This window comes from Ceratotherium simum, chromosome 33 (genome assembly GCF_057802395.1).
Source record: "Ceratotherium simum simum isolate JZ-2026a chromosome 33, ASM5780239v1, whole genome shotgun sequence".
Classification (NCBI taxonomy): Eukaryota; Metazoa; Chordata; class Mammalia; order Perissodactyla; family Rhinocerotidae; genus Ceratotherium; species Ceratotherium simum.
The window spans coordinates 10,767,956-10,789,582 of NC_141932.1; the positions used below are offsets into that span (position 1 = coordinate 10,767,956).

At 47.5% G+C, this 21,627-nt stretch overlaps 1 protein-coding gene across 1 annotated transcript in view; it reads right to left on the reverse strand.

The window, feature by feature from the left end:
- Positions 1-325: 325 nt before the first annotated feature.
- The window catches only part of LOC101406870 (sialic acid-binding Ig-like lectin 5), a 41,292-nt gene continuing 19,990 nt past the window's right edge, over positions 326-21,627 (reverse strand). Inside the window, exons 5-13 of the mRNA XM_087421905.1 lie at positions 9,993-10,058; positions 9,549-9,929; positions 9,041-9,319; positions 8,780-8,827; positions 4,509-4,778; positions 4,141-4,425; positions 3,739-3,835; positions 3,303-3,384; positions 326-962 (exon numbers count right to left, since the gene is read on the reverse strand). Coding sequence (XP_087278031.1) covers positions 780-962; positions 3,303-3,384; positions 3,739-3,835; positions 4,141-4,425; positions 4,509-4,778; positions 8,780-8,827; positions 9,041-9,319; positions 9,549-9,929; positions 9,993-10,058 — 1,691 coding nt within the window. The 3' untranslated portion in view covers positions 326-779. The remainder of the gene's footprint in view (positions 963-3,302; positions 3,385-3,738; positions 3,836-4,140; positions 4,426-4,508; positions 4,779-8,779; positions 8,828-9,040; positions 9,320-9,548; positions 9,930-9,992; positions 10,059-21,627) is intronic.

Consider the following 21,627-nt stretch of genomic DNA (forward strand, 5'->3'; position numbering starts at 1 on the left):
CTCAACACTTGATATTCTTGATATTATTTTTCTTATTTTAGCCAACTTGGTGGCTATGCAGTGGCACAACATTGTGATTTTTATTTGCATTTCCTTGACAGCTACTGAACTCAAACAATTTTCTATATGTTTATTGGCTCTTTGAATATCCTGTTTTTCTATCCAGTTGTCTGCCTTTTTCTTATTGATTTGTGGAAGATCTTTATATATTCTTTATATAGTCTGGACGAATTCTTGGTTAGATACATCACTGAGAAATGTCTTCTCTCACCAAATGGTTACATTTAGAAATAGATTTATTTTTTAAAATAATACATTTCCTCCCATAAAAAAAGGAAAAACGAAAAATAAAATAATACATTTTCCTAAAAATAGTAAAGCAAAATAGAGGTACGTGGTAGAGCCACAAGCTCGTCATATCCCTCCATCCTGAGGGAAATGTAACACATGATGTACTTAACAATTCCAGTGGTGCATTTTTTCCCATTTAACAATGTACCTCATGAATATTATCCCCCACTTTACAGAGGAGGAAACTAAGGCACAGAGAGTTGTGTGAAGTGACTGCCTGATCTAACACCCTTAGTAAGTAGCTGAGCCTGGGTTTGAACCCAGGAATCTCTGTGACCTTCAGCCACTCCAAGGAGCCTCACATTCCCATTTATAAGCTTTGGCTCAGAGGGCTGTCAACTCTTCAAGAATTGGTGCCTGACACACATCTTCCTCAGAGATGCCTTTTCTGGGCTCCATTCAGCTGAGGGTGGTTGAGGAGAGGGTCATCATATCTGGACCTTGATTTCTGAGTACTCCGTGGTCTCCTGCTCCTGAAAGTTGCGTGATGTCATCCTCTGGAAACTGAGGGAGGCGTAATAGAGTTCCTGCTCCTCCTCTGAGGTGGAGGCGGGAGCAGCTGGGGTCGGGTGGTCCAAGGGACTATCTGACTTGGATTCATGCAGGTGACCCTGAGGGGGATGAGAGAAGGGTGTCAGAGCTGACCTTTGGGGTCTGGAGAAGGGAGCTTGGGGCTTGAAGGAGCATTGACTCATTTATCCATTTCACACCCATTTCCTGAGGATTCACTCATTCATTTACTCACTCACTCATTCATTCATTCACTCACTGATTCATTCATTCTTACATACCTTTAACATATTTTAATCATAACGGTCTCTTCTTATTACTGATCTCACTGAATCCATACTATCTCCCTCCAGAGATAATATAAATATTATTCCCATTTACAGATATGGAAACAGACTGAGTGAGCAAGGTCAAGTAACTGCTCAGCAGACAAGATCCCTGACCTCAGACAGTCTATCAGGGCAAGGAGACAGTATCAGATTCACACACACATGAACACAGACTTATCAAATTGCACATTATGATCTGATGAACAGAAGTGGGGTGCTGTGGGTGAGGGGCACCTCTGCCCTCAAGGGGCTCACAGTGTGGTGGGGACAGGCCTGTGATTGTCACAGGGATGCAAGGGGACAGTCTGCCTGGCACAGGGCAGGGGAATATTTAAACTGGAGCGTGAAAGACTGCTAGGGGTTTGACCAGTACAAAGGGGGATGGATGGAGAGACTCTCTCAGGAAAAGGCACAAAGGGGCAGGGGGCACAAAGAGCGAGCCCTGCCTGGGGATAGAAGGATTCTGGAACCAATTACAATGTTGAAAGTGGATTCCACACCAACAAGCAAGTCTCCAACACCAGCTGGGTTCTCTACAATTCAACTCAATTCTGACACTCTCTGCCTGGAGATAGCATCAGATCCCACAGGTTAAGGGCTCAGTCCTACAAGATTGTCCCCCACCGAATTCAGATGCCAATTGCAAGTCCAAGTTGTCCCCTGTGCTTCTGATCAAATGGCTATAGATCAGAGGTTCCTACATCCCGCTCCTCGGGTTGGATTAATTTGCTAGAGCGGCTCACAGAACTCAGAGAAACATTTTACTTACTAGATCACCAGTTTTTTATAAAAGGATATAACCCAGAAAGAGTCAGATGGAAGAGATGCAGAGGGCAAGGTATGGGGAAAGGACACAGAGCTTCCACACTTTCCAATTGTGCCGCTCTCCACATCTCCCTCTGTCTGTTCACCAACACAGAAGCTCTCCAAACCCCGTCCTTTTGGGTGTTATGGAGGCTTCATTACATGGGCAGAGTCAATTAAAATATTGACTATTGGTGATTGATTCAACCTCCAGCCTCTCTGCCCTCCCTGGATGTCAGGGGGTGGGTCTGAAGGTTCTAACACTGTAATCACCTGGTTGTTCCCCTGGCAACCAGCATCCCCCAGGCCCCCGAAGGTGTTTTCCCAAAGTCACCTCATTAACATAACAAAACACATCATTTTCGCTCCCATCACAGGAAATTCCAAGGGTTCTAGGAGCTCAATGCCAGGAATGGGGACGAAGACCAAATATATATTTCCTACTATAAATAACAATATCACAGTATATAATAAGCTCATTTTGTCGGGAGGGACACGAGGCCAGCTGGAGCACGTGGCAGGGGACCTATGACAGAATGACAGACTGAAGAATCAGGACTTGGTTCCCTTGGTCTATGCTGTCCAATCGGGTAACCACTGGCCACCTGTGGCTATCGAGCACATGAAATGTGGTGAGTCAGACCAGAGATGAGCTGTGAGTTTACAACAAACACTGGATTTCAAAGACTTTGTACAAAAGGAAAAAGAATGTAAGTATTCCATTTATAATCCATATATTGATTACTGATGATATGCTGTTGAAGTGATTCTATTTTAGGAGATGTTGGGTTAAATAAAATATTATATTAAAATTGATCTCATGTTTCTTTGTACCTTTTTAAATGTGGCTAAGTATTGAGTTATATATGTGGCTCTCATTCATATTTCTGTTGGACTGTGCTGACCTAGGCAGCAGGGAGTAAGCAGAAGGTTACTGCATGTCAGCTGTTTGGGGAATTTCTTCCCAAAAGCTTTTTCAGGGAGAAGAGATGGGGTCAGTGACCCAGGAGAGATAGTGACAGCTCAGCAGGAAAGGGCCCAATGGAGAAAAGCTTTACTAAAAGGGAAAATGGACAGGGCTTGGTCAATGATTGGCTCTGGGAGGTGAAGGAGAGGAAAGAGGAGGGGGCGATTCTCGGGTCTCTGAGTTGAGTGCAGCAGGAAATCCAGGGGAGAGGAACAAATTTGGGGGGCAGATGAGGAACTCATTTTTGATGTGCTGAGTAAACTTCCCATCAAAATGCCCACCCTGCCCCTGGACAAGTGTCCAGCTGGGACACTGGACAGAGAGATGCCCACATCACTCACCGAGGACACGGTACTCGATGCAGGATGGACACCATCCCTGCTCGCTGCCTTCTCTGCTGATTTCTTCCTGTAGATCTTCACTCTGAGAAGAGAGACGAGGACCCTTCAGTGGGTTTGGCTTGCTGTTGGGAGCCTAAAGGGGCTGACTGAGGCAGAGTGTGAAGGCCGCCACCTTACTGCAGAGACCAGGATGAGAAAACATGTTCTGTCCTCCCCAACAGCTGAAACCAGGTTTTGGGAACTGACACTAAGCTTGGCTAAGATGTCATGAGGCTAAATTCCTGATGCCACTTCACCTAATTTCACTCCTCCCTGGCTTCGTCACCTCGCTGGGTCCCCCATCTCTGGGCTTTGAGTTTTGAGGTTCATTGAATCCCCTCACCCTCCCACACCACCACCTCAGGAGGTCTTCGCCCATACCAGGGCCACCACTCACAGGAAGAAGATGAGGCAGAGGCAGACAGTGAGCAGGGCTGTGACACCAGCTCCCCTGATGGCCCCCACAATGCCATCTGTCCTGGGTCCTGGTCTCCCTGGAGGAAAGAGAGATCTTGGGTAAACTTCAGTCCCCCTAAGCAGGCACCTGAGCATCCAGCTTTCTTGAATCCATGACCAATGTGTGTGCCTTCTTCTATCCAGGACTTGCTGCTTTGTCACCCACCCCTCTATATGATTGCAGCTTCCTGTCCCCCCAGCCCCCTCCCCAGCCAACCAACAGAGGACCCTGAACTCTAGTCCCCCTTCACCCTGAATCAGACCCATTTCTCTCCTCAGTGTCTTCTAGAATCCAGGCTTGTGTATCCCCCTTCCCTGGGCATCACCCTTCATAGCCCTAGACCTGGTAGCAGCAGGACAGTGGCGCTCTGGTTCCCATGGGCATTTCTGGCCTCACAGCTGAGTCTGAGGCTGGAGTAGAGCCCCCCACTGAGGCTCAGGAAGCTGTTGGCCCAAGGCCCGGTGGAGCTGGAGGTGACCGTGAGGGAGGTGTTGCTGTGGTTCCCCATCACCAGTTCTTCCCCCAGCCGCCAGTACAGGGAGGGGGCCGGCTGGGCTTGTGCAGAGCATCTGCAGTGCAGACACTCGTCCTCCCAGGAGCAGGAGGGTCCGAGCAGCTGTGGGGGCTCTGTGGGGAGAGAGGAGAGGTATCAGAGGAACCTCTCTCCTCTCGTGGATGCAGGTGTCCCTCCCCAGGTATGTCCCACTCACTGGTCACAAAGAGGCTCAGGGCGGCTTCCAGGGAGCCCAACAGGTGCTGAGCTCGGCAGACGTATTTCCCATGGTGCCCCAGCTCCACCCGAGGCAGCTCCAGGACCCCAGGGTTTGAAGGTGAGGAGGGGCTCAGAGGCAGGCTCCCCTTGGTCCAGCTCATCATGGCAGGAGGGTTGCTGTCGGCAACACAGACCAGGCGCAGGGACTGGCCCTCCTGGACTGGAAGGGATGAGCCATTGCCCAGAGGTTTGGGTCCTGGCAAGAAAGCTAAGAGAGAAAGAGAAAGCTGAGCCCAGACCCTCATTAGGGGCTCTCTCTCTCTCTGTTTTTTCTTTTCATCATGTAGATCTGTTTCTTCTCTTCTATTGCCTGAAGGGCTCATACCAACTGGGCTGAGCCCCAAGGGGACAGGGCTAGGAGCAGGCACTGCAGCCTTTCCAAGAGACATCCACACGTTCTTCTGAACCACCTTGGACCCCATGCCTCCTGTCTTGGCCGTCTGTGCCAATGCAGGTCCCAGATTTGCCTCTATGAGCCTTGCCTTTCAATAATGCTTCACTAAGACCTGTCTAGTTTAGCTGTGTCTGAGACGTCACAGTCCTGTTGGTGAGATGCTTATAAGCAGGTACTCACACAGCAATATGACATGTTTTGTGATTGGGGCAAATTGGGCTGAAGGAGCTCTGAGGACGGGAGTGCATTGAGACTGTCAGGACAGGGAGGGCTTCCTGGAGGCAGAGCAGCTTAAGCAGAGCCTGAGAATGGTCAGAAGTGACTAGAGGATGCTGCTGATGGAAAGACCTTGTGGGAGGCTGGTACAAGAGGTGCAACTAAAGCTGAGGTGTGAAATGACACTTCATGCTCAGGGAAAAGGAAATAGTTCTGTGAGGGTTGAATGAATGGGTGTGTTTGGGAGTGTTTACATATGAGGCTATAGGAAGGAATTATGGGAGATTTAAAATATAATATTAGAGTGGGGAAAGGCATAGACATGAAAGAAAATATTGTTAAATGCAACCAGTGGTTTACTAGTAAACATTTAACAACCAGCTCATTGGAGATAGGGGGGAAAAAAAAAGCCCTGATTTGTAGTATTTACCAATTTCCTTGGTGTAAATAGTCCCAACTTGGCCAATTTCCAGCACCTAATTTGAAGTCACTGAACCCCGAGTTTGGAAAAGATGGACACAATTGGCTGTTGCCAACCAGTCAGAGGCAACACCAGTACACCACTAAGTGCAACTCAGAAGAAAATTTGCCTATTTTTGCCTGGAAAAATCACCACATGTTAAGTTAAAAGGGCACCAATAGATTGGAAATAAATCTGCTCAACTAACACACAGCTGATGTCCTTTAGATGAACAGAGCTTCTTCAAATCATCAAGAAAAAGTCCATGAGGAAATACAAATGGTTCTTAAAAAAGATGAAAGATCTCAACCTAGTCACAAAATGACACTGCAACTTAACATGACAGTGAATTCACTTAGGATCAGCAGGGATGAACATGTTCAGCAGGGAAGGAGGCACATTGCAGGCAGAAGTATAAACAGATGCACCTCCATGCAGTGGGATTTGGCAATATCTGTATAAGTTACAAATACACCCTTTGATTGAGGACTTTCTTCTCTAGAAAATTATCTGACAGAGAAGTGCATACACTTGGTGAATGTTCATACAAGTTATTCAGTGCAGTATTATTTGTCTTAGCAGACACTGGAAACACCATAGTTTTCCACCAATGGGGCACTAATTAAGTACTTTATAGTATAATATACTTCCAATTGGAAAACCATGGAGTCATCGATAAGAATGAAGAACGTTTCCTGTGTGCTGATACAGAAGGATCTCCAAGATAGACTGAGTTTGGGATAAAGGCAAGTTTAGTTCACAGAAATGTACCAACGTCACTTCCTTAGTTGTGACAAAAGTGCCAGTGTGATGGGAGATTTTAACAGTGAGGGAAGCTGGGTGAAGGATTATGGAAACTCTCTCTATCATGCAAATATAAAATTATTCCACAAGAAAAGTTTCTTAAAAGTGATAAAGATCCCACACTTCTATGGACAGCTAATCTTTGACAAAGGAGCCAAGAACATACAATGGGGAAAAGAAAGTCTCTTCAACAAATGGTGTTGGGAAAACTGGATAGCCATATGCAAAAAAATGAAAGTAGACCCTTACCTTACACCATACACAAAAATTAACTCCAAATGGATTAAAGACTTGAATGTAAGACCTGAAACTGTGAAACTTCTAGAAGAAAACATAGGCAGTACACTCTTCGACATCGGTCTTAGCAACATCTTTTCAAACACCACGTCTGACCGGGCAAGAGAAACAATAGAAAAAATAAACAAATGGGACTACATCAAACTAAAAAGCTTCTGCACAGCAAAGGAAACCATCAACAAAACGAAAAGACAACCTAAGAGTTGGGAGAAGATATTTGCAAACCGTACTTCTGATAAAGGCTTAATCTCCAAAATATATAAAGAACTCATGCATCTCAACAACAAAAAAACTACCAACCCAATTAAAAAATGGGCAAAAGACCTGAACAGACATTTCCCCAAAGAAGATATACAGATGGCCAACAGACACATGAAAAGATGTTCAAAATCACTAACTATCAGGAAAATGCAAATCAAAACTACAATGAGATATCACCTCACGCCCGTCAGAATGGCTATAATTAACAAAACAGGAAACAACATGTGTTGGAGAGGATGTCGAGAGAAGGGAACTCTCATACACTGCTGGTGGGAGTGCAAACTGGTGCAGCCACTATGGAAAACAGTATGGAGATTCCTCAAAAAATCAACGATAGAACTACCATATGATCCAGCTATTCCACTGCTGGGTATTTACCCAAAGAACTTGAAAGCACCAATTTGTAAAGGTGCATGCACCCCTGTGTTCATTGCAGCGTTATTCACAATAGCCAAGACTTGGAAGCAACCTAAGTGCCCATCAAGGGACGAATGGATAAAGAAGCTGTGGTATATATACACAATGGAATACTACTCAGCCATAAGAAACGATGAAATCCAGCCATTTTTGACAACATGGATGGACATTGAGGGTATAATGCAAAGTGAAATAAGTCAGAGGGAGAAGGTCAAATACCATATGATTTCCTTCATTAAGTAGTAGATAATAACAACAATAAACAAACACATAGAGACAGAGATTGGATTGGTGGTTACCAGAGGGGAAGGAGGGAGGGAGGAGGGTGAAAGGGATAATTCGGTACATGTGTGTGGTGATGAGTTGTAATTAGTATTTGGGTGGTGAACATGATGTAATCTATGCAGAAATAGAAGTACAATGATGTACACCTGAAATTTTTACAATGTCATAAACCAATGTTACTGCAATAAACAAAAAATAAAAAAAAATAAAAAAAAGTGATAAAGATGCCGAGTAACGTGTATAGTTTTATATGTACCTGTTTGTGTGTTTTTAAATGTCTATGCATACGTTGTATTTGGGAAGATAACCAAGAGGGAGGTACACCAGGTTCTGAATACTGTTTTATTCCTACTGAATTTTGCTAGGAACAGAATTATATTCCCCCAAAATTGATATGTCGAAGCCCTAGCTCCAAATGTGGTAGAGTTTTGAGGCATCTGAATGGAGATTTTGGGATTCATTAGGGTCAGATGAAGTCATGAGAGTGGGGCTCTCATGATGACATCGGTGCCCACATGAGAAGAGACACCAGAGAGCTGGCTCTTTCTCAGCTCTGTGAGGACACAGCCAGAAGGAAGCCATCTACAAGGCAGAAAGAGAGCCCTCACCAGGAACCCAATGACTTACACCCTGATCTTGGACTTCCAGACTCCACAACTGTGAGGACTAAATTCCTGTTGTTTAAACCCCCCAGTCTGTGGTATTTCGTTATGTCAGCCCAAGCAGACTAAGGCACATTTTATGTTTACTACTTTAAATACTGACATTAAAATGATCCAAGGAGGCTGGAGGAGTAGGAGGGGTCCAGATCCTAAGGAGAATGAGGGCAGGACGTGGGACGAGGATGTGTCCTTGGCATGGAAGAGGCCATGCAGACCCCCTGAGAGCAGGGTCAGGGGTGGGGGGAGGCCAGGGTGTAAGATGACGATCTAGTGGGGGCACTTCTCACCTCTGCTGTCCCCACACCTGGCCTGAGTCTTACTCCCATCTGATTTCTGACCCCAGCTCTGCTCTGAAGGGAGCAGACAGACTCCGCTTCCCCCACACCCCTCTGAGAGGAGAGGTTGCACTCTACCTGTGCCTTCTTTCTGGAACACGCTGATGGTCAGGTTCTGGGGCGCATCTGAACAGACAGACATAATTATTACCTTTTCAGTGGCAAGAAGGTGGGTGTTGGCCCCTTTCCCCCAAAATTTTAGTAATAGGAAGGGGTGTCCTCTTTCCTCCCTCCCCAGAACCAGCTTGCAGGGTGTAGCGCAAAGTACCCCAGACCCTGCCGCCCCCTCCCCAACACTCACTGCCCTCAGGGGCCTGGCCATCCTGGCCTGGCACTCACAGGACACATTGAGCTGGATGGTCCTCTCTGTGCTCACATCAGCTCTGGGGAAGGTCACTCGACAGGTGAGGTTGGTGCTGTGGTCCTGGGACCGCGGGGTGAGGGTGAGCACCGAGGAGTGGGGAGTCTTGGGGCCCAGGGAGGTGAGGGCGACCCCGATCCAGGAGAAGGTGGGGGGTGTCCCCCTTTCACAGGCCCATGGCACTGCACAGGTAATGGTCTTGGGGTGGCCAGATTCTAGGGTCCCCTGGATGTGGATGTCAGGTGTCTGTGTCAGAGCTGAGGAGGAGAGAGACAGACACAGGTCTGGAGGGGGGACCCCAAGTGTGACCTTAAGAGCAACCTCTGCCTCAGGCCAGGTGTCTCCTCTCCAGCCAACCTCAGCATCCTGTCCTCCTGAGTCACACTGGGTCCCTCCCAGGATGAGGAGCAGGAGGGCCCCTCCCGGCCCCAGCCAGGGGGCCTTCAGAACCCATCCATGTGTCCCCTCCTTGACCCCATTCCTTACCCGTCACATGCACAGAAAGTAGGTTCTCTTTGTAATTATATTTCACAAAAGACCCTCTCTCCACCCTAAAGAAATATTTCCCATTGTCCCTCCCCATGGTGTCTGTGATGTCCAGGGAGCAGTTGTGGGTCCGGGGATCCCCAAGGAGGTGGAATCTGCCCTGGGTCTCCTCCAGCACTGTACGATTTGGTTTGTTTGTGGCCACAGGAGCAACCAGGGCTGGATGATCTGTTTCTTGGAACCAGTAGCCGTAAGCTGGGTCAGTGTCAGTGTAATTGATCTGGGGGTAGGTGACAGTGCAGGGCACATGGATGCACAGCCCCTCCTCCACCGTCACAGACTTCACTTGTAGCCGGAATCTCCCATCCTGAGCCAGGGTCCCTGTGGGGAAACAAGAGTCAGCTGCAGCCTGTGCCCCACTCCATCCCCCCTTGACACACTCACCTGTCCACACCAGGGGCACCAGCAGCAGCAGCAGCAGTGACATCTCTGGTGTCAGAGCCACAGGGCCTTGGTGTCATAGAACTGAGAGGAAGCCCCAGCAGGAAGCCCAGGCTGAGGTCAGAAACGTGACTCACAGAAGAGGAACTTGACACCCACACGCTGTAGGAGCTGGCGTGGTCCTTGGAGAATAACCACTTCTACTTTCCAGATGGGGTCCCAATGAGGCTCACACAAGAGCAAGGTGGATTTGACCTGCTGCTCCCAGCTCCCTCTCCATGACCTGTCCCTCCCGCACCACTGTCCACACCAGGAAAGGAGGCACTGCCAGGCAAATCAGAGCTCCTCAAAGCCTGGGAGGGTCAATATCATCAGCTGTGGACTCAGGAGGGGCTGGGGAGGGAACCTCAAGGCGAGAGAGATGGGGAAGGGAGGTGGTGATTAATGAATGAATGAACATGACAACAGCATTTTGAGCATCTACTCCTTCCAGGGGAGTGGAGTCACAGGGGACAATGGGACAGACTTTGTCTGTGTCCGCGAGAACTTCTCTAACACCTGAGGAGGCAGGGAAACCCCAGGCCCTTCCAGCTCGTGTTGGCACAGTGTGTGATGGTGGAGGCACAGGCAGGGGCTTGTAGGAACCCAATTGCCCTGTGCAGCCAGAAGGAGAGCTCCCAGGTAGAAATGGCAGAGTGGACGAGATCAGGATTCCAAGAGGGTCACAATGTGACCCCCATGAGTGGTCCTGGGGCTTGCTGACCTCCTTACAGCCCCTCCTCCAGGCATCCCTGGTGTTGACTGCACAGGCCAGGCCTGAGAGACGGGCATTCGGAGCAAGATCACAGCACAGCATGACTTTAGGGGGAAGCCCTGACATTGCAGTCAGGGGTCTGGCCTTTCTCCCCTCCAAGCCTCAATTTCCTCATCTGTCATCTGGAGGGATCCCAATTCTCAGCCCTCGTATGAGGGAGAATCTAATACGAGGATGGAGCTGGGCATTTTCTGCAGACGCAGGTGTGGCCACCCTGCAGGTCAAGGGTCTGGCCCCAACTATTCCTCAGTGGTCAGTTGGAGTCCCACCCTCAGCAAGAAGCACTGTTCTGGGGCTTCCTCATTTGAGGTCTTCACCGTCCTTGTCAGATACATGAGGTTTGCAGCCACATGGCCCTGGGCTCGAGTCTGGCTCCCTAATGCTTGCTGTGCTGCCTTGGGAAGAAGTTTACCAACTCTGTGCGTAGTTGGGTACCTATGCACACGAGGTGTTATGGGCTGAATTGCGTCGCCCTGGAGTTTCATATGTTGAAGTCCTAACCCCCAGTACCTCTGAAGGTGGCTGTCCTTGGAGATAGGGCCTTTAAGGAGGTAATTAAGTTGAATGAAGTCATTACAGTGGGCCCTAATCCAATAGGACTGGTGTCTTTATAAGAGGACATTAGGACACAGAGGGAAGGCCAAGTGAAGACACAGAGAGAAGGAGACCATCTGCAAGCCAAGGAAAGAGGCCTCAGAAGGACCCAGCCCTGTCAACACCTTGATGTCAGATTTCCAGCCTCCACAACTGTGAGAAAATGAATTTCTGTTATTTATGCCACCTCGTCAGTGGTATTTTGTTAGAGCAGCTGGAGCAAACGAATGCATGGGGTTACCAAGAAGACCCAATGTGTTTGTGCAAGTAAAGTGCTCCGTGCAGCCTGGTCTGGCCCACAATGGACATAGTCTACACATTGGCAAGTGGCCAGTCTGCAGGATGGGGCCGCTCTGAGGATGGGAGGAGAAGAGGGAAGGAAAGGTTTGGTAACCAGAGAAAACCTCTGCTGCTCCTCAGGGCACCAGCTCTGAACTCTGCGGGCTCTTACTTCACCCTGGCCACCCTTCCCCTCCTCTCCCCAGGACAGGACAGGCTCCCAGGGCCTCCGGTGCGACTGGTCCCTCTGCTGGCTGAACCTGTCACTGCTCCTCCCCTGGGCACCTACTCCCATCTGTTGAGCAGAGTGTCCTGGGGGGCAGGGCTGAGGTGAGGCTGACCCTGGAGGAGCACTAGCAGGGCCAGCAGTGGGGAGCAGAGACACACTCACAGCCTGGCATGGTCAGGGCTGCCCCAGCAGGGAGTACGGGGCTGTGAGAGCCCGAGGAGGGAGTGAAGATGTGCCTGGAGGATGGGATGGGACAGGTGCGCTGGGAGCTGGAAGGTCTGGGAGGTAAGTTTATCCTCTTGAGAGCAAGCCCAGAGCCAAGGACGCAGGTGTGAGCAAACAGGGAGCCCCTGCAGCTCCACCTGCAGCCCCTGGCCAGTGCCTTTGCCTCAGTCAGCTCTTCAGCCTCTCAGCTCCAGGGTCCAAGGAAATCTGAGTCTGAACTCCTCCAACACATCTCCCCCTCCTCCTCCTTCTCTTCTAGGGAAGAGTGTGGCAACTGAGCCACCTGATGAGCTCTGCAGCTAACATTGCTCCTGATGTCACATGCAGGGACCCTGGTTCCTCCTGCCCACGTCCCTTAATCCACATACAGTTCTCCAGGAAGATGTCTCAGGAGCTTCTTCAGGGAGCCTAGGCTCTGGGCCGGAGCTGGAGTACCCAAAGGGATGGAACAAGCCCAAGAGTGTGGGAAAGACTTTACAGACAACTCTGAGGGCTCCCAGTATGTCCCATGAACTCCATTCACACCCTCATGGGATCCTGACAGCAGGACCAAGGGGAGCTCCTGGGACAGAAGCCACTTAGCCCCTGGGCCCTCCACACTGGCTGTGACCCCAGAGCCCACTCCTCTTTGTCCTCTGCTTCTTTGCTCCTGACTCTTCTCAGGTGAGTCCACTTCCCTTCTCACCTGTCCCACCTTCATGTCTCAGTCTTTCCAAAGGCCGAAAGATAGTCCCACCTGCGCTGTCCGTTCCCTGGTGGTTAATCTGCGAGTGGACACAACTGTCGCTCCAGCCAGAGACCGAAAGCAAGGGTGGTGAGGCTGCGGGGTCGGCCAGACCATGGGCAGCAGAGACAGGTGGATGGTGACGCCAGTGGACAGGGGAGGTTGTTTCTGAGAATGAAAAGATTCCCAAATGTCAGAAAGTGGTCCAGAGTCACAGGACATCCCCAACGTTTCTCTCCTGCTGGGACGTTGGGTCTAGCTGGCCTGAGAACCAGGGCCCCACTCTTCCCAGGGAGCCAATGGCCGATGCCTCATTTGTGTGTCTGTGGTGTGAGTCTGTCTGTGATTTTTTTATCTGTGGTAAATGAACTGACTGAACTGAAATGGGCGACATAAATAACAGAAATTCATTTTCTCACAGTTCGGCGCGCTGAAAATCTGACGTCAAGGTGTTGGCAGGGCTGGTGACTGAACTCTTCCTCACTCCCTCCTTGGGCCCCCACAGCCCCGTCCTCCCTGCTGGGTTAGGTCTGACCATGCCAGGCTGTGAATGTGACTCTGCTCCCCACTACCGGCCCCGGCCGGTGTGAGTGTCTGTATTTGCATGTGTGTTTGTTTCTGTAGTCTCAATGTGTGTGTCTTGGGTGTGTTTGTATATTTGTGTGTCTGTGTTTGTGGTTTCCATATTTGTCTAAGGTCTGCGTGTCTGTGTGTGCATTTGAATTCTCTATGTGTCTGTGTGTGTATCTATATGTATGTCTGAGGTCTTTGTGTGTGCCTGTCTGAGTTGTGTGTGTGTGTGTTTGTAAGTGCCTATTCTGTGTGTGCATATGTGTACATACTCAAATGTCAGTTTCTAAATGGTAACATCCATCGACAACACACTGAAGAGTATAGACCGTCCCATATTCTGCATATATCTTTCCTGTTTTGTTTTTGTGTAAACTCCTTATCACCACTCAATATAATAAATACATAATCTATTTAATGATTCTTTGCCTGCCTCTCATGCCATTAAAAATAAGCTTCACAAGGATCTTGTATCTCTTCTATTTACTGCTGAATCCTCTCTGCCCAGAAAAATGCTTGGCATATATTAGGTGATCAATACATGTTACTTTAAGCATTGTAAGGAAATTCAGAACAAGGAAAATGAGATGACTGGCTGTCTGCAATGGAAAACTATGCATTCTTTAGACCACATCCTTCTAGAGCTATCTAATTGTACCATTTCACTACCTTTGATCTATTTTACAATGCTTTAATTTGTAGATAATTAATAGCCATGCAAATAGTTCATGTCCACAAACATGAGCGTTCTGCCCACTGGGGGGCCACTTGCATCCCCCCACCAAGCCAGTTTCACATGCATTCACTAATTCATTTCAACATTCCTTTACTCCATGTAAATTTTGCTTCTTTCACTTCTGCCTGGTTCTCCCATTAATGAGTTAAAGAAAAGGAGGAGTTGCTGTTCAAAGGGTATAAATTTCAGTCATGCGATAGGAAAAAGTTCTAGAGGTCTCCTGTACAACATAGTGCGTATAGTTAACAATACTGTACATTTAAAATTTGGTGAAGAGGTTAGATTTCTTGTTATGTGTCTTTTTACCACAATAAAAAAATCTATAAAACGTGTTCATTTTATATCTATATGAGAGCCATGATTTTATCTTTGTTTTCTTCTAATAATTACCCTTTGATAGAATAAATGAAGAAATTTGTGTGTGCCTCTGTGCAAGTGTTGGGTTTTTGGTTTGTGGTGTGTTCTAGGCATTAGAAACAGGTCCCTGGGCCAAATAAGATGGACCGTATAAGACCTGGGCTCATCCTAAAGGATTTTCGCTATTTCCATTTGGGCAACTGGGAGCCACTGGAGGGTTAGAAACTGAAAAAGGACACAGTAGACGTTTTAGAGTCCACTCTGGCTTCCCTGTGGAGAACAGATTGGAGGTGGGCAGACAGCAGGGAGAAGACGAGTTTCCTTAACTGCGTATTTAAGTTCCCCTATAGAAAGGGAGTCCTTGGTGGCAGGAATGTGTGTCTCTCACAAGCACTGTAGACTTGCTTTGCACACAGTGATGATAAATTACGTAGTGGGTGATGGATATGTGCCAGATGACAGGCTTCCCAAGTCCACATACAGGTAAATACACAAGTAGCAGAGTCTTGCATAAAGTATTGCTTTAATTTTGCTAAAGACATATACATATCTTTCCTCTCCCTCCATCTACTCATTCACAAATATAGGGAATAGTTTGGGAGCCCAGAAGTGAGAGCTGAACAAGCTTGTTTTTTTCTGCATTGGGGCAGGACCAATTTATCAAAGTCCTTCCCTGATGTGCAGAGGTGGGTTGGGGTGGGGACAGAGGTTTGGGAGACAATGATCATGGTGAATCCGTGTCTGCCCCTTCCTTTCGAGGTCCTGTATCCAGGATCTTCCCTTGTCCAGGGGGGCAAAGGAGCTCCAGTTTTTCTCATCCCTCCTTTTCAGAGGCCCCTGACCCTGCCAGGAAAAACAGGAGCGAGGTCAGAAAGCTGTAGATTTCTGGCTCTGAAGGTGAGGACTGGTAAACAATGTTCTGGTCTTTGGGAGACTCAGATAAGGGGTTACCTGAGGAGGACTCGGATCGCCTGATGTAGCAAATCCTGGAGAGGCCACAGGGGAGGAGAAAGCCAGCCCCAAGGGGGAACTCCTGATGAGGGTGAGGATGGACAGAGGGGCACATATAGGGGAATGTGGGGAGGGTATGCAATTTCTGTTTCCAGCTCTATCAGGACCCAGACTTCCTGCCACTTCACAACTCTGGGGCTCAGGACAGCCTGGGCTAGTAACCACAGGAAGTGTCTGGGCAGGCTGGGGTGGGAGCCCTGGAGTAGTTGAGACCACCTAGCAAGAGACCAGAAGGCTCCAGACAGAAATGTGAGAAAATCCGGAAAGAGGAAAAACCTGTGCCAAAAACATAAAGTGAAAATCAGCTCAGATGGAGAAAGACAGAACACACTCCCGCAGTTGTTCAGGCTGGGGAGGGGGAAAGCTACAAAATTAAAAGGAATGTTTATTTCTCGTAAGGTCTTCCAACAGCTGTGTAATACTACAGTGACCCTCTCTTTGAGTGGCTAATGTGTTCTTATCAATGACACCCTAAGACTGGCTTTGTAGTTCCATCTAATTACTGGGGCCACCTCTGGCTAAACAGCCCTCACGTCAGGACAGCACTCAATCCCTAGTTAACACTTGTAGGGTAATACAAATTTGAGGATGGTGGCACAGCCTGGAAGGTCCTGGATACCCCTGAGCAGCATCATTGACCTAGGCTATCACCAGATCCTTCCCCAGGCTTCTCTCCCTCTGCACTGGTGGCTGGTAAATGGTTGGCCACCCAGAGGTTTCCGTCCACCAGGAGGCACTGTGAGCCCTGGGGAGACCCAGGCAGGGGAGCAGGTGCTGAAACAGTGTTAGGTTTGGAGCTCAAGCAACACTCAGCTCTGCCGAAGGGTCTGAACTGAGGCTTAAGGCCCCAGTTTGGGGCCAGGAGGGCAAAGAGGTGGGGATGGATGGAGCCAGGGGAGGAGCAGACAATCAGGAGTGGGTGGTGCTGGTCTCCTCTCTCTCCTCCTTTTCCCACCTCTCCTGTTCACTCTTGGGCCTTGGCCCTCCTGTGGACAATGTCTGTCTGCCCATCTGGCTGAGCTATGGGTACAAGGGAATGTTATTGCTGAGGTTTTCTGTTTACTGGCCTCTGTTTGGCTTCTTTAAATAATTTGCTTCATGCCAAGCTAAAAAAGAAAAAAACTGTGAATGCGAGGAGGCTAGTCTTCATATTTGACAAAGGAGAAAAGGGAGTGTCAGGGTCAGGAATATCAGACTCTATGCCTGGATCTCTTTCTCCCATTCTGTCCACCTGCCCCAGTGCCTAGGGCAGGAGAGGGTAGCGTCAGGCCTGATGTGGAAGATAAGTGCTTCCTGGACACTTATTTCTGGCTCCAATGGATCCTCTTGCCAGTGGTGGTGGACTCGCCTGATATTGTCAGGGGGGCTCTCCTTCCATCCAGGAGAGGAAGGAGCCTTCCTTGCTGCCTTCTAATTCTTGGCCAGGATTTGGGAAATGGTGAATCTGTGTGTCCTTTCTCTGCAGGGTGGGGGACTGAGACACCCTGTCTCTGTATTGTTCCTCCAGTCTTGGGGTCCGAAAGCAGCTTTTCTTGTTCTTACCAACTTCCAGAATTCTCCGTCGGTTGTCTTTTGCACCATTTACAGGGTTTATAGGTGTGACTAGAGGGGGGAAGCAGAGAAAAATGGGTCAATGCCATTTTGTCTGGATTCTAAGTCTAACTATCAACTTTTAAGGTGTTGAACAGACAGGTTGACCCATGTGACCCACCCTGACATCATCATAAACAGAAGTCTAACTCACTCTCCCTCTGGATATAGGGCAGAGGGAAGGAGTGTGAGGTATCAGGCATGTTTTACAGCACACCACAATCTCCCATTTGTTTATTTCGCGATCCTTTTGTGAACCTATGGCATAATGCTTTATCCCTGTCATGGTATGGGTTCTGTTGGTGAATTTGGGGCTATTTTTGTTTGAATTGATTTTTGCTAAAATTAAAATATTAGGTTTTCATGAGGAAGATTAAAACGTCCTGCTTCACTCCTACTTCTCAACCCAGATATATATATTTTCGAGCTCATTCTGAAGGATAAGAAAGTGTTAGCCGGATGATGACATGGTGACAGACCTTCCTGGAGGAGGGACGTGGATGCACAGAGACAGTGAAGAATGCATCCACATGTGGGTACTTAGAGAATGACCTGAGGAACTGTTTCCTTAGGATATGGTGATGGAGAAGTAGAGAGGGTGAGAGCAACAACCTAGAATAGATGTCATAAAACCACATCCCAGGGGATGCCTCCTTTCCTAAATAAAATTTTGTTGGAACACAGCCACGTTAATTCCTTTGTAGATTGTGTATGGCTGCTTTTGTGCTAGAAACATGGAGTTTAATAGTTGCAACAGAGACCATAGAGCTTACAAAGCCAAAAATATTTGCTGTCTGGCCCTTTCCAAAAGGAAGTTTCCTGACCCCTGACTTAGAATGTCAAGTTGAGAATCGTGTAAATTATTCTTTTGAGGTGAGGAAATAGAGAAGTATTTTGACTATGGTCGGCTCTGAGTTTTGGGAAATTTTCTGAATGTTAATACTTGATTTTACCTAAAGCAGGACTATTAGGAAGTAGGCAGAAGGGAAAGGGAAGATTCAGGAATGGAAAGAGATATGCTGGAGGCCAAGTCAGGGCAGGGATCCTGGCAGGGCTTTGAGTAGAGAGTGAACTGACATGTTGCTGATGTGGTGTCTGGGACAGAGCACGCCCAGCCTCAGGGTGAAATGTCGCTAAGCGCTTTCTGCTCAAGAGAGAAGGAACCAGGATACATCAAACTATCATAATGTACCAGGACTTTTGTTGGATGTGTTCCACATGTACTTTTATTTAATCCTCACAGCAACCCTGTGAGGTAGGGCTTCTTACTCCCATTTCACAAACCAGGAAACTGAACATGGAAGGGTAAAGTGGATTGTCTGATGTCATACTCTGAATAAATAAAGAGCATGGATTTGATCCCAGGTATGTCTGATTGCAAAGCCTAAAATAGTTCCAGTATAGTAGGAAACTTACATGCAATAGTTCATATACCCATTGCCTATGGGGATGTTAGTGTCCAAGAATCAGCCTTTTCGTCCCCCTTCCTGTAGAAGACATGGGCGCTCCAGCTGCTACTGACGATCCCCTTGTTTCCTCACTGTGTCCTGTAGGTGCCTTCCTGTAGATCCACCCTGTTAAAGCTGAGGGAGTCTCAATGCAACTCCTGCTCCATCCCCAAGGTGGAGGTGGTCCCTGCAGAGCTTGTGGGGTCAGTGGGGCTGTCTAACTTGGACTCCTGCTGGTGACCGGGTGGAGAGCAAAGGGGTTCAGAGCAGAGCTGTGGAAGAGTGGGGCAGGGAGGAGGCAGAGAGGGTCCATGAAGTGAATTTGATTCTGATGGAACATTTATTCATTCTTCCATTCTATTATCAAACGTTTCTTAAGGTCCCGTTAATTCAGTTATCCAACAAATACAGCACTTATTGGTTGCTTTCCAAATCCACTGACTGCTCACACAGAACTAGGTTGAAAAAACTATTATTACTATTATTTTTCAGAGAAAGAAAGTAAGTCTTAGACAGGTTAGGTACTTCCAAAGGTCACACAGTTGCTCATCATGGTCTCTCTGAGGATTCCTACGTGTTGGGCACTGGATATGCAGGAAGGTGTTTATGAAAATCTACTTCTCCTCCTGTGTGTCTCTCTTTTACTCTCAATCTACTATCACACTGACAACCCTTCTGACACCAGACGTGTCAGGTTTATTTTTCCCCACAACAAACACTTCTCTGTGACACCAGCAGTGTGTCCTACAATTGAACTTAATTCTGGCACTATCTACTTGGAGACAATGTCATATCTCACAGGTTGTGGCTCAGTCCCACAAGATTCCCCTCCATGCAGATGCCAATCTCAAGTCCAGGTTGTCACCTGTGCTTCTGACAAAGTGGCTACGAATCAGAGGTCACCACAGCCCCTTGCTTGGGTTCAATTAATTTTCTGGTGTTCCCCAGAGAATTCAGGAAAGCAGTTTATTTATTGTGTACCAGCTTATTATAAAAGGATATAAAAAGGATACAGATGAACATCAGATGGAAGAGACGCATAGGGCAATGTGAGTGGGAGAAGGCATGGATCTTCCATGCTCTCTCCAGGAGCGCCACCCTCTCAGCACCTCCATGTGTTCACTAACTTGGAAGCTCCCGAACTCCATACTTTTTGGATTTTTATGGAGGCTTCCTCTTGTAGGCATGATCAATTATTAACTGCATTCCAAGCCCCTCTCCAGTCTCTGGAGAATGGAGTCAGGGATGAAAATCGCTCATCCAGGAGCCCACCAAGAGACACGGAATTTAAACAAAAGACAGTGCTCTTACCCAGGAATTTACAAAGGATTTACTAGGACAACCATTTTCTGCTGCAGACTCATTTCTCAGCTCTACATTTACTGCAACATTTCTCAAAGCAGTCTTTCCACTGCCTCTCCTCCCATTCCCTCTTCAACTGACTCCAGTTAGGATATCAGCCTCTACCAGGCTACTAGATCTGCTTTTGTCAAGATCAGCTGTGATATCACTTAGATAAATTTAAATTGTCATTTCCTAGATCCTATCCTGCGGGACTTATTAGCATTTGAAACAAATGAGCACTCTCTCCTATTTGAAGCTCCATCTCCCCTTGGCCACCAGGACCCAACCCTACTCTCTATCCATTTATCCTTCCTTAGTGGTCTTCTTGCTGTTTCAACCTTATCTCCCTGACTCGAAATGCTGGAGGGTCCCAGGGCTCTGTCCATGGGCCCCTTCTCTTCTTTGTGGTTTCATCCACTATCAGGCCTTGATGTGGAGGACTCCCAAACCTCTGTCTCCAACATGGGGCCCTCTCCTAAGCTCCAGACTCTTGCCATCAACTAGTCAACTTCACTTGGACATCTCAGAGGTACCTCCAACTTATAGTAACCAAAATGAAGTTTGGGCCCCTCTTGAAAATATACTGCTGCAGAGCTGACAGTTTCAGGAATTGCCAGTTCAATTCTTTAAGTTGCTCAAGGCAACCACACTGGAGTCACCCTGGGTATCTATGGACAATTTATGGACATATATGACCTCTATGGCTATCTATGGACCTCCATGGAGTTGTCTTTGACATATATGGATGTCTATGGCATCTACGAACATCTATGAACATCCATGACATCTATGGAGTCATCTTGGACATCTATGGACATCTGTGTTATCTACATACAGTTATAACATCTACAAATATCTATGACATCTATAATGTCTATGGCCATCTATGGAGTCAACTTTGACATCTATGACACCTACGAGGTAGAGGCAGTGAGCTATCTTGGGTCATATACCACAAGTAATTTATCACTCCAAACCCTGTTGGCTCCACCTTCTAAATGTATCCAGAACACAGCTTCTTCCCATCAGATTTATCATTGTTACCCTGGACTAAGTCTGTCTTATGGACTCAATTTTGTCTCCTCGAATTCATGTGTTGAAGCTCTAACGCCTAATGTGACTGTATTTGGAGATGCCTTTAAAGAGGTAATTAAGTTTAACTGAGATCATTAGAGTAGGGCCCAAAATGACTTATGTCTTAAAAGAAGTAGAGACACTAGGGGTGCATGTGCACAAAGAAAAGGCCATTTGTGCACATAGTGGGAAAGCGGTCATCTGTAAGCCAAGGAGAGTGTTTTCAGGAGAAACCAACCAAGCTGGCACCTTGATCTTGGAGTTCTAGCCTTCAGAACTGTGAAAAAATAAATCTGTAGTTTAAGCAACGCAGTCTATGTTATCTTGTTAAGGTAGCCCCAGCAAACTAATACAGTCTGCATCATCTCTTGCCTAACCTATTTGAGTGTCTTCCTTATCTACTCTTCAATCTTCTACCCTATCTTGCTACGGGATTTCTCAACACGGCATCCAGAGTGAGCTCGTTAAAATAAGTGTGTCAGTTCATTTCTGTGAAATAATAGAATATGTATATCTATATTGAAATATCTATATCCATATCAATATCTATACATATATCTGTCTATTGATATAGATATTGATATAGACATAGATATATATCTACCCCCATTTCCCATTTGAATGTTTGGTCTTTGGCCCTGGT